Below are 14,133 nucleotides of genomic sequence, written 5' to 3' on the forward strand. Positions count from 1 at the left end.
CACAAAAGCCTTGCTAGTGTGTGAGTGACCAGCCCCCAAATTCCAGTCAATATCTGGGAAATTAAAATCCCCCATTATAAGACTCTCTGATTTACTGGCCCACTCTATTTCCCTGTACAGTTTCTTATTATACTCATCAGAGTCATTAGGCCTATAGCACACTCCTACTCTCAATTTTGATCTCCCAATGCTTATGTCACACCAAACTGACTCGACACTGCACTGTCCAGCGATGTCGACTGGCTTCACTTCCTTGGATTTTATGTGTTTCTTAACTAATAGCATAACCCCTCCTCCCTTCCTTTCCTGTCTATCCTTTCTGTAGACGTTGTACTCCCCAAATTCCAGTTCTGCCTTTTTTATATCTGTGTGACACCACTTCTCTGAAATCCCAACAATATCTGTCTTTGATGTTTTGAGCAATACCTCAAATTCATCAAATTTATTTACTAAACTCCTAGCATTGGTGTACACGCAAGTATACATGCACCTGTTTCTATTCTTAGCTACCCTAACACAACCCATGTGTTTACTTGTACCGCAATGACCCCCAGCAATCTCTGAAATATCCTGCATCTTGTTTTTCAGGCTTCTGCTCATTCCAATAGAAGCAGTGCAAGAAACTCTTTCACCTCTGCCAGTGGCTACTGTTAATCTATTAGTCTTTGTATCCCCCCAATCTAGCAGTTTTCCAAACCACCTAACACTGCCTCGATAGCATCAGCAAATATTCTTGCACCCTTTCTATTTATGTGTATCCCATCCCTGTAGAAGCAGTCTCTCCTGTTAACAAGTACAGTCCAGGCTGAAAAAAATTCTACCCCTTGAGCCTTGCACAATCTTTTCAGGGCCGAATTGATTGACAAAGCTCTCATCATATACTCCCTCCTATCGTGTCTGGGCAGAATTGCAGACACTTTCAAATTCAACCCTAATTCACGCCTTTTTTTGAACAGTGACCTGTACTTGTTAAGTAATTCTGCCGGTCTCCTACTCTTGATATCATTAGTGCCAACGTGCACAATTATATCACTTTTTGTGTCCTTAAAAGATGATATCCGCTCTACAACGTCATCAACCTTTGCCCCTGGCAGACATACCCTGGTCCTGTTTCACCTCTCCTTTTTACAAAGCATGTTCCCCGTTTCCCTGACAATAGAGTCACCAACAACTATTAGTTCCTGTGGGACCAGCGCATTCTGCCTTGGGGGGCTGCCGCTGTGTTGCGTGATGACCCTGGCATTGATGTGGGCAGCTGAGAGCTTAATGGGCCCCTCAATTTAGTTCCTTTGAGGGCATCCACCCTGTCCTTCAAGCTCTCATATAGGCCCATAACAACGCTGAGTTGTTGCCTGATTTCGATACGCTCCTTGCATCGCGCACACACACAAAGACATCCCCCATGGCAATATCATGTCCCGTACCTGAATGCTCCACAAACATCATGCAAGAAGTGCATTTTAAAAGGCTGTGATTCAGAAGGCAACTGCCCCCCCTCAGTTCTCCTCTGAGCCACAGTACTTCCATTAGCTTGAGCCTTTTGCTTTGCTGCTCTGGTCTGAGTCATGATTTCTATTAATTTCAATAAAATTTCAATTTCAGTTCAAAATTATAACCCTAAACTTGTATCCCAACACAGTTATAACGGTATATATATTTTTCAGTGTCAAGTATTAATTATCTATGAGTTCCGTTTATATAACTTCCATATCAGTTATGTATTAATTAATTATGTTACGTTTGTAATCTAAGTCGTTATATGTATTTAGTTAAAAGTACAATTTAATTGACAACGAAGTTCAACAAGTTTAATAGATTCTACCGATCAACTGACAATATTATAACCTGTACTATACTAACGCTATCTATGACAAAGGCGACAAGTTATGAACGGTAAATCTACGGACACTTAAATATTAATTAACTTTCAAATCTTGCTGTCTCAATTCAGAATAAACTAAAGATTCTTACTAGGTCTATAAGCTACTTACAGAAAATAATTTGATGTAAAAAATATTCAATAAAGCGGCTAAATATGGCTAAAAAAGTTCTCGTTCAGCGGAGTTGCAACTTGTAACATGTGGATTTGATACCCTTACCGATACTTTTATGCAATTACAAGGCCGAGTAAAGAATAAATACAACAGATTAATCAGAAAATCACAAAATAATGCTATACTACTAAATTTAAATCAAAAGTTTTAGAAAAACAATAATTTCAAATCAATAAATAAGAAAAATCCACTTAGCGGCTCTGAACACGTCTGGCCCCTACTAGCCTCGTCAGCAGATATGTTCATTTCTAATTGTTTTTCAAAGAAAACTTATCTATGGACATAAAATAAATATGTTTAACTTTATATATAAGTATAACGTTGCATTAAACAGTAAGAATGCAGACTCAGTGGTCGTTCTAGTTCAGCCTAACAATGCTGCACTAACTAAATGCTGATGTGTTGTTGTATGTTGCACTAAACAGCAGAAATGTAGACACAGTGGTCGTTCTCGTTCAGCCATGCACTAACTAAATGGCAGTATATTATAGGTTTTAGAAGTGGCTAGTCAGCTCGACAGTGCGCAGAAACACTTCCCTTCATTTCAGTCATATGATTTCTCTGTCCTATTTAACAAATACACCAGCGAGCGCTGGAGAATATGTAAAATGACCGGTATATTTAATAAATTGCTATACATTAATTAAACTCTCCAATATTATTGGCGATTATACATATTAACCGGTAATTATTCATAATCACCGGATTAATCAAATTTACCGTAACATGTATATGTATTTCGGTATTGAACGTTATCTCCGAGTTACGTTATATGACTTTCTTATCCCCTGTCAACTTATATGTATTAATTTATGATGTTACGTTTGTAAAAACTAGATCGCTATATTTATTTAGTTAAAGTACAATTCAATTAACAATGAAATTCAATGAGATTAATAAATTTTACTGATTAATTGATACTACTATACTCGCTATCTAGTTTTCCGTTAAACCTTACACTATCTAGTTTTCCGTTAGACCTTACACTATTTAGTTCAGTGCACACGCTGGATCGTATAACAATGGTGGAAAGTTACAAACAGTTAATCTACGGACACGAGGTATTATTTACTTTCCAAATCACGCTATCTAATTCAAAATAAACCACAGAGCTGACTAAGTCTATAAGCTACTCATAGAAATAATTTAATCTAACAATTAAGTCACTAAAGTGGCTAAGTATAATTAAAAACTTTTCGTTCGCGGGGAGCTGCAAAACCCGTTTAACACGTGGATTTGATGCCCTTACCGATACTAAGTAATAACCTACAAAATCTCTATCTAAATTAAAATTAAGCTAAAGTATTGTTACTAGGAATATAAAGCAAGTCTAAAAAATAAATTAATATGCCAATTTAAGTCAATAAAAAAGCAAAACTTCTCTATTTGCTGGAGCCAGCAAAAACTTCACCTGAGTTGTGGAAGTGTTTAGTAGTTTGAATACATTTAAGGAAGAATTAGACATATTATTAGGAATATATTGTTGTTATTATTATTATTATTATATAGTCAGTACTGCTTGCTTCCTTGCATCATTTATCAGTAGTACTACTATATTATACAGTAGTAATTACTATATTACAAGTATGAGCTTCAGGCCGTACCATTCACAGACTATACCGGGACCCTAGACCATGTCATCATAATGGACAAGATGATTCCGCACAACAGATCAGACATAATCCTCACTGAAAAGAAGGGAGTGGCTACCTACCATCAGGTAGGTAGCCATTCCCTTGGCTACCTACGACATGGCAGTGTCCCACACCAGCAGCCTCCAGAAAACATACTTAAGAGAGGAAGTCAAAGAAATAGGGCATATGGAACAAGTAATAACCATCCCGATTATTGTGTCAAACACCGGATCGGCATGGTGCCAAAGAGGCTCCATAAGAACCTAGCAACAATAGGCCTCCCAGAGAACACTTACATGGAACTCCAGAAAGCCACGATCCTGAACACCTGTAGGATAGTAAGACAGTTTCTCGATCAACAGTAATAAGAACAGCAATCGGACAAACAACCAACCACCCCATGCACTTGGTACCAGTACGTGTCATGGGCAGAAAAAATACCATATAAAAAAGAAGGAGAAAACGTTTTTTATAATAATAATAAGAAGAAGAAGAAAAAAAAAGGAAATTGTTCTTCTGTCACTAATACATATATTGCCAACACATTTACAAACGCTACTATTGGCTGAGAGGAAGGACCACATTGTCCAGTAGGAGACAATCGTAAGCCCATCATAAAATGAAATAAGTAGGCACCAGTTAGCATGATCACTGGTTAGTAGAATCAGCCATTTTATAGAATCAATTCAAATCATTAAAATGCACTACACTTTCATCGTTATCATATGTTTGGTTATAAGAATCAATTTTGAATGCCTTTGTGACATTTTACTAAAGCATATTTCTGAAGGTCACTACCATAAAACAATTTCCAGTTTGTTGGGCTTTTCTGTTAATGCAATCTATTTTAAATGGGTAGTAAACTCAATCTTACTGCATTTGCTATAATACCGATAGCAGGAATTCTGAGGGTTTTTAAGTTAGGGTAAAATGTGTTTCCCCTTCCATGAAATCTTCAATCATATAAAAAACATAAATTTTCAGAATCTTCTCTTCATACTATTTTTTAAGCTTTGTAAACTTGTTACTCTGTATCTCACTTGCACATCTCGTATTAGTTGCAATTTGTGTGTACTATGGCCTTTCTATGACTATGACGTGTACTATGACTGCTTATTTTTTTTATTGTTTTAAATTTTACAACTCAAAAAAAAAAAAAAAAAAAGTCAGTGAACAGAAATATCAATTAGTTGGTATGTACATATTACAGTATTAATTAAGCTATATACATAAGCGTAAATTTATTTTTATTTTGCTAACCTATGGAAATTATTCCTCCAATTTTTATGTATCATTTAATTTTGTTAATTGGTAAGATCCTTGAGGTTGTCACAGACATTCTCTCAGATATGCTAGACAAGCTGTACTTGCTATCTAGGAGTCTAAAACGCTGATGGAACTGATATTCGGGTGTCACTCAAGTCAAGTGGACCCAATTTCGGCAAAGTCCGGACGGTCTGTAACAGCCAAATCCTCTGCTTGCACCTTCACGATGGTTGGACTGTTAGTAATCCTGGGTATAACCTCCATGCATAAGCAGACGGTGGGTGACCACACAGGTACGAACCAACGTAAGTCAAGGTGTGGCGTCCACATCACATAGAGGAATGCCCCCTCGGTGTTACCAGGCAGTACTAGGTGATAGATGACTCTCATCAACTGGTGCAATACCACTACTTTGCTTATTAGAGGCTTGAAGTGGTGGAACCCATGTTTAGTCTCCAGACCTAAGCTCCGGTCAACCCTTCCCCCATCTCTTCCATCATGCAGTATGATTGATGACTTTTGAGTTTATGATGAACATCGTGGCGAGATCCAATCTTCCGTACATTTTGAGGGTACAGCTCTAAAACGGTGTCCGCAAGCCGGCCGCTAGTTAGTACACGGGACCGAACCTATTGGTAACTCTCTAGGAGGCATCCGGATCAGCTAGTGTATAATCTTGCTACCTCTACTCTGCCAGATAGTGACAGGAGGGGGTCCGAGGAGTGTGTATGCGGGGGCATTGTCGAGGCCACGTTATGTCAAGGATCTGGGTATATTCTTACCATGTGTACGCCATACCCAAAATTTTCATTACTTCATACAGCATGTCCCACCCACTTTTTCTTACCACTGAATACACCATGAATTGTCAAACTAATAGAGAAAGCCTATCTGTGAAAAGATCTAAATCTCTCAAACACTTCTTAATTCATTTCACAAATATACATGGTCTCAATTCTAATCTCAACGATGTCCATTTCCACTTGCAGTCTGCCAAACCCCATGTACTTTTTCTGACAGAATCTCAGTTATCGGTTGATTCAACTACTGCTCATCTCAGATGCCCAAATTATTTGCTGTATGATTCCTTTCGCCTAAAAAGTGGTACTTGTGCATATATCCGTTCCGATATTCCCTGTCAGAGACTTGGTAATTTGGAATCTCCTCTTTTCGATCTTCTCTGGCTTAAAATCTCTCTACCTCATTATGTCAAATTCATCTGTTGTCTCTACTGTTCTCCCAATTCCACTAATCACTTGGAGCTCTTTGACTTCCTCTCTTTGTAACTTGACTTTCTCCAGTCCAACTTACCTAACAGTGAGGTAATTTTCCTTGGTGATTTTAATGTTGACAACCCCAGCTGGCTTCCGTTTTCTAGTCACACTGACCCAGCTGGTCGAGATGCTGAGGCTTTTGCAATTACTAATGATCTTGCACAGATTGTTCATTTATCTGCAAGAATACCAGGCAATCCTAACCATACAGCCAACACGCTTGATCTTTTTCTCACAAACAACCCTTCTAAGTACAGGGTCGATGAGAGGTCCTTTAGGCACCTCAGATCACAACTTGGTGATTGTCTCTTCTCCAATGGAGCCTTTATCTCATGGCTATTCCCAACCTCATATTGTTTGGCATTACAAGAATGCAAAGTGGGATGACTTGTGAGATTTATTTTCTTCTTTTCCTTGGTCGGATTATTGTTTCAAAACTTCTGATGTCAACGTTTGCTCAGATCGTGTCAGTGAAATTATTCTTGCAGGAATGGAATTCTTTATCCCACACTCCACTTTAAAATCTCGTCCTTTATCTAAACCTTGGTTTTCCAATAAATGTGCTAAGGCTGTTCAAGAGAAGAATGTTGCATACCGTAATTGGCTTGTTTCTAATTCTTCAGTTTCATTTTCTGCCTACACCAATTGTAAAGCAGTTATTAATCAGTCCAAACTAGAGTTTGAACAGGCTAAGAGTAGAAAACTTGCTTCTTGCCTTAATGGTAGCCGAGCACTCTGGTCTCTTGTCAAAGCTATTGGCCGCAACTTTTGCCCATCTCTTCTCGCACCTCTGCCCAACAGAACCAGATAGTTCTGTTGTCATTTCGGCCAAGGATAAAGCTGACCTGCTAGCATCCCATTTTTCTTCCAGCTCATGTATTAATGATCTTGGTAAAACACCTCCCACCATTCCCAACACGCTCCATTCAATGCCTCCTGTGGTCTTCCATCAAAAGGATATCAGAAGGATTTTGATGAATCTTGATGCTAAGAAAGCTCCAGGTCCTGATGGTATTTCTCCACTTGTTCTCAAAACCTGTGCTGCTGAACTTACTCCTATTCTTTGCCGCCTTTTTCCACTTTCTTATTCCAAAGGTGTTTTTCCTTCTGCTTGGAAATTTGCTCATATCCAGCCAGTTCCTAAAAAGGGTGACAAATCCCTCCCATCCAATTATCGTCCAATTGCAATTACTTCTACTCTTTCTAAAGTAATGGAGAAATCAATTAACCGCCAACTCTTAAACTACCTAGAAACCTTTCGTCTTATCAACAATCGCCAGTATGGATTCCGTCAGTGTCGATCCACTGGTGATATTCTGGCTTATGTTACCCATTTATGGACTAATTCAATGGAAAGGTTCGGTGAAACACAAGCAGTTGCTGTTGACATTTCAAAGGCTTTCAATCGTGTTTGGCATAAAGGTCTTCTAAACAAGCTTCCATCTTATGGTTTGCCAACTGTTTTTTGTAATTGGTTATCCAGTTTTCTCTCTGATCGCTCACTGAGGGCGATGGTAGATGGCTCACTGTCTTCTAACTTCGCCACTAATGCCGGTGTCCCCCAAGGTTCAGTTCTTTCCCACACTCTTTTCGTCTTGTATATTAATGACCTTCTTCCATTGACTGGAAATCCTATCCATAGTTTTGCCGATGATAGCACATTGCTTTCCACTTTCCATTTTAAGAAAACTTGTCCTGATCAATCAACTTCAACTTCTCGAAAATCTGCTACCAATTCCTTAAATGCCGATCTCCAGTGGGGGCAAAGACAACTTAGTTGATTTCAATCCTTTTAAAACTCAGTCTTGTCTTATATCTCCGAAAAGGATTCTTCTGCTCCTATGCTTATCTTTGGTGACACTCTGATTTCTAGGCAAAATGTTTTCTCTCTTTTGGGGATTACCATGACTTCTAATCTCTCTCTTGGCACAAGCACATTACAAATATTGCTTCCTCTGCATCTAAAAAACTTGGTTTTCTCTTTTGCTCCAGTGTTACTTTTTTTCCAAACAGCTGTTCACTCTGTACAAATCACAAATCCGCCCTACCATGGAATATTGTTCCCACATCTGGGGTGGTGCCCCAAAACCTCTCAGGCTTCTTGATTCCGTTCAGAAGAGGGCAGTTAGGTTAATTAATGATTCATCTCTAACAGAGTCTCTCCACTAGCTATCTCACAAACGTACTGTTTCTGCTGCATTCCTCTTCTACAGATACTTCCATGGGCACTATTCTTCTGAATTGGCTTCTATAATTCCCGCTCTCTCTTTCAAAACAGTCCGAACACGTGCCGCCACAAGCCAACATCCATTTACTGTCCAACTTCAAATTCACAGAACCAACTTTTCATCTTCCTCGTCTATTCATTCACCTGCCATTTTCTGGAACAACCTTCCTTCATACGTATTTCCTGAAAATTACAGACTACAGAAGTTCAAGTCTAAAATCGACAAATATCTTCTTTCGTCTTCTCAACCTCCAACCCAAGCACGGTACTAAGTACAATAGGTTCCAATATCTCTCATGTTCAGGGTTTACATAAAAAAAAAAAAAAAAAAAAAAGGTAATAAAGTATAAATTTGTGCTTTATATATTTACTTTTATAGCCTGTAGATAACAGTCCTCCAATTTTCGCTTATTAGAACCGCTGTTTAAAAGAATTAAAATTCAATTGGTAAATGTGATCACAATGACCAGTACTTACTACATATCATAAAAAAAAATAAAATTTATATATATAATAAAATAGAAAATAAAAAAGAAACTACCTATGTGACCCTGTTGTCACATAGGCAACTATCCAGCTGACTGGTGACCAACCGCAAGCAATTAGCCTGAATTGTCCATGCAGAAACTTATTTCAGCAATCAATAACTCACTGGCCAAAGAAAACTTCTTGCAATTCACTCAAAATCTCTTTCCCTTTAATTTGAATTTATGGCTGCCAGTTATTGAATCATTTATAACAGTGAAAATTTCTCCTCTCAGAGCTTTATATACTTAGGTCTCTTCTATTGTGCCCAGTTACCACGCTCTGTAATCGATATATTCCACATGCAATCATCCCTTCCTCATGTGGTCACTCTTTTTTGGATCTCATGAGGCATGTTGTCCATCTTTCATCCCTTTCAAGAAGCTTGATGCTTTTTTTTTAGGTGCAGTCTCCACATTTAAACACAGTATTCCACATGCAGTCTTGAAATTGCCTTATACTGTGGAATTGTGACCTCCCTGTCCCTATAAGCAAATGTTTGACAAGCCATTGACAAGACATGATGGGTCTTCCTTGCTGCCTGTCTGCACTGCTCAGAGAATGTCAAATCAGGCTGTACTGTACTTCCAAATCCATTTCTACCTCTACTTTTTTAATTTGCTCAACCAAGTGTTTTTTAAGTTTCTTTTGCATTACTATTCCTCAAGTAAAACCTTGCATTTTGCTGATTAAAATGTATCTAATCTAAGTTATTCTGAAAAATATGCTGCTTGGCACTGATCATTAACTATTCTACTGATCTTGATATTATTTCAAAAATTTGATAAAATGCTCTGTATCTTATTGACAATGTCATTTAAGAAAATCAAAAACAAAACAACAGCGGTCTGGGTACCCAGCCTTTAGGAACTCCACTTCTTACATTAACATAATCTGATGAGTAACCATTAATCATAACCCTCTGCATCCTACCCTGCAGCCACCCTGTGTTCTTCCCTGTGATTCCAACATGTGTTCCAATTTATAACCTCTCATACAGGTCTGAGTCAAATATTTTATTGAAATCCAAGTATAAAATGTAAACGTTATTTACTACATCCAACCCATGAGCAATTCTGTGAAAACACTTAACCAGGTTGGTTGAATATGAATTTTCCTTTACAAAATCACAATCTATTTTCTTCAGAATTCCACTTCTATCTAAAAGTGTAATATTACACTCTTTATTACTGTATGCACAATTTTCACTAAGAGTGAAGTGACACTGATCGGTCTGAAATTATCCACTTTGCTCTTAGAACTGCCTTTTATATACTGGAAACTCTCCAATTCAAGGGACTCTCTCCTGAATCCAGTGATACCCTCACAACCTTCATGGTTCAATGCATTGCCTCGACACCTCCCTCAAAATTAATGGTCACTTGCAGTTTCTCCTCACCAGGAAGGGCTGTTTTTATTCTGTAAATATTGATAGGAAGCCTGTTCTATTCATCTGTAACATCAGCTGGATTATTGAAGGCTTACAAAACAATGATCCAATCTGATTCATTTTTTTTTTTCTTATTATTTTTATTGATATACATGAAAAACCTCTTGTCCCTGTTCTTTGCTCTCTTAGCCAGCAATTTCTCATAATCAGCAAAAAAAGGAAGCTATCTTTAAGACTAAATATTGAACCATGCTAATTATTGCAACACTAAATATTGAACCATGCCATTAAAATACAAATTTATTTAGCTATTCTGAAAATATGGAAAGCTCAGAACTTTTCATTACTCATCCCAAAGGTATATGTGGATTATTGAAAGTCTTAATTCCACACTACATACCACTTTATTTCATTACTGAAACAAAAAGGCAATCATATTTAATTTCATATCGACTAGGGGGCTTCACTCCCTGCTTGCTGCGCTCGCTTCTTTTGATAAAATAAAATAAAATACTTACAGAAGCTTTCAGCTCTAACAAATCCATGTATGTCGCTTCCTCAAGCTATGAATACATAAATACGTTACTATATCTATATAATATTGGTGTAGATACACCACAGACAACTCTTAAAGAAAAACTATGATCGTAGTTTTTCTTTAAATCTGTATCTCATATTGTGCTCACCCTTCACACCGAGTTACCATGTATTTTACTACCTCAAATAAGTAACGCTTCACTAATAGAGAAGACTATTGTCACTTATCCTTGGTGGGCACCACCACCCAGACGGCACCATTTCAAATCTAGTTGGCTTTTCATCAGTGGGTACCTTTCCCACTACTATTGTAGTTTTTCTTTAAGAGTTGTCTATGATGTATCTACACCAATATTATGTAGATGTAGAATCTTAAACTCTTAAAATATTATCCATTGTTGCATTTAGTTTATTTAAATAAATATGTTACATATGGAAATCAAGAATGGTATCGTGTGGTCATGTTAGATAAACATAGCATGTGACCACGCTTAAAGTTACATATTTTTGTAGTTGTTATGTATTACCATGTAACCTGCATCTCTCTTCTCTCATTGACTGAATAAATATCATTAGGAGGAAAATTATTTTAATGTATAGAAAGATAATACATACCAGTGCCATCTAATGTACTGAAGTCATTACCAAAGACTTGCAGTTCCACACGACGTCCAACAGCCACCTGGGCAATATAAGGCATCAAATTATTTGGAGGGCCTTGAGGATCCTCTCCAATGTATCCAGACTCATGCGCTCCCACAGGATTAAAATAACGCAAAAGTATAATTTTCCAACCCTGAAAATAAAGTAAAAGAGATTAAATTTTTAGGGTTGGCTATGTTCTAGGGTAGTATCCACAGGAAAGCATGCTGCATGTTTGAATCCATAATCTGACACACAAAAAAAAAAAAAAAAAAAAAAAAATGCATGAACCATTGCTAACTTGGTACTGTTGGAATGGCTGCTGCAATAGTAAAGAAGCAAATTCCTTATTCCACTTCAATCTTTTTTTTTTTTTTTAAGTAAAATACAATTGGGCAGGTGTAAGAATCATCACAAATAAATTTTAAATAATAATTTTAAATAAATTCAAAATAAAATTAAAATCAATAAATGCTAAATAAATATTATTCAAAATTTGTGGCTCAAATATTATTTGAGCCACAAATTTTGATTTTATGTATGTGCACAAAAAATGTTGATATTATGTTTTCTATATCTAACTGTACTATATTAATATAATCTTTATTAAAATATCCAATTATTACTATATTTCTCATGGTATTTAAACAAAAAAATTATCAATTTTCTTAAATATTTATAGGATTAGCAATCTTAAAATAAAAAGAATATACTGAATTACAAGAGTGAAAGAGTAATTAACACATGACAAAAAAATTGTTAGTTGTAAAAATACACTACATTTTACAGTTTGAAAGATCATTATAGGCCAACTAAAGATTTCTTGTCTTTTCTGCCATCTTATGCAAAATATCCAACAAATCAGACGTCTCTGTTAGTAAATGGAAATAAGAAACCTTCTATTCTTTATTTCCAGTTACTTACTTTGAAACCCCTCAATAAATGTAAATTTAAATTTTAAATGCTGAGCCAAATATATAAGTTACTGCTTAAGCATACATAACTAAATCATATAAAGCAAAACAAAGTTTTCATAAAAAAGCATTCTTGCAATACATCTCATATTGTGATATCTTTCACAAATCTTCTACTATAGCACCTTGAATAAGAAAGACTTCCAAAATAGAGAAGTATGCTGTTACTTATTTTAATTTCAGTATCACCATCCAAATGGCACTATTTCAGAGATGACTGTCTTCTCATCAATGGGCAACTAGAAGTGCAACAGCTGAAAACCCAATTATGAATTATTTCCACAATGTGAGAAATGCCAAAAGAGGTAGGTTTCTAAGTCATGCATGTTTTAGTGCTATAAATATAAACAAGAATATACAAAATTGTTGTAGTGGCACAAAAAGATATTAGTGCAGGGAAGCAAGCTTATAGAACAACAGCAAAGTCAGACTTTGCAATTGTCAATAAACTTCAATATCTCAGTCCATCTGTCTAATTTTTCTAGATTTTGTAGTAGCACACCCTAATTACGGTCATGAATCACTGTCAACCTTTGTATCATCTGCAAACATAAGCATCAAGTCACATCTTAACTAAAATGAGGAAATACATGGTTTAATGATGATATGCCCTCATCAACATCTCATTAATAAATATTAACAATGGGCTCGATACTAAACCCTTGAGGCATGAGGGGAGGAAACTTCAGTAAAAAAATAAGTCCAAGAAGAGCAGTAGCCACTGATAACCATGGTGTGTTCTCCAGTTCAACCATCCCTTTATCCATAGCAGTGACTCTAATGCCATATTATGTCAATTTGTATGGCTTTCATATGGAACACTAAAAAACTTTTCTGAAATCAAGTATATATTAGAATTATTTCTTGCATCCAGTAATAACTGGCAGCCATAAAGGTTCCTGCATTGGAAGGCACGGTAGGCTGTATCCAATTTGTTAGACCTGCCATACTGTACATCCTTCTTGTGTTCATCCAGTTGGGATTGAAGCTGCCAGTAGGATTCGCCAATGTAGATGACCCCCCCCCCCCAACAACAGCACTTATGTGGCATTCTGGCCCTCTGGAACTATCAATGGCTAATTTTAGGCACTGTTTATGAGATGAGAACTACTGTAGAATTTGGCCATACCTTGTTTTTTTGGCAGCTTTCACTGATGCCTGGGACAAATGGAATGCAGATGTGTGGGAGGTTCTTTATTTTACTTCTGTGATCTTTTATCTCTAAAATATGATTTTAGAATTTTAGCTTTTAATCTTGGCCTACGATTTTCTTTATCATATGGAGCAGATAACCATTGTTGAGGGTTAGTTGAGTTATAGCTGTGTTTTTGTGCAGTGGGGTGGGCAGAGTTCTGTGTGTGTGTGTGTGTGTGTGTGCGTGCGTGCGTGCGTGCGTGCGTGCGTGCGTGCGCGCGCGCGTGTGTGTGTTTAATGGTGCATAAGCTACACTGGCTATAGTGCTTGTCCACAGATATGTGTTAGGAAATAATTCAGAATTGAAGGCATTTCAATTTCATTTTAGAAACTATTCAGAAGCGATGATATATTCCAATTTTTTTTCAGAAAACAGAAAAGTTCATTAATGTTTGCCGGGTCGCCAATAATATGCT

At 36.9% G+C, this 14,133-nt stretch overlaps 1 protein-coding gene across 3 annotated transcripts in view; it reads right to left on the reverse strand.

Annotated features, from left to right (window-relative positions):
- The window catches only part of Gale (UDP-galactose 4'-epimerase), a 292,156-nt gene that overhangs the window by 77,218 nt on the left and 200,805 nt on the right, over nucleotides 1-14,133 (reverse strand). For all 3 annotated transcript variants that reach the window (XM_090373357.1, XM_090373355.1, XM_090373356.1), the window contains one exon: nucleotides 11,523-11,703. In XM_090373357.1, coding sequence (XP_090229483.1) covers nucleotides 11,523-11,703 — 181 coding nt within the window. The remainder of the gene's footprint in view (nucleotides 1-11,522; nucleotides 11,704-14,133) is intronic.

This window comes from Mastigoproctus giganteus, chromosome 5, assembly GCF_048544385.1.
Source record: "Mastigoproctus giganteus isolate SK-2022 chromosome 5, ASM4854438v1, whole genome shotgun sequence".
Lineage (NCBI taxonomy): Eukaryota > Metazoa > Arthropoda > Arachnida > Uropygi > Thelyphonidae > Mastigoproctus > Mastigoproctus giganteus.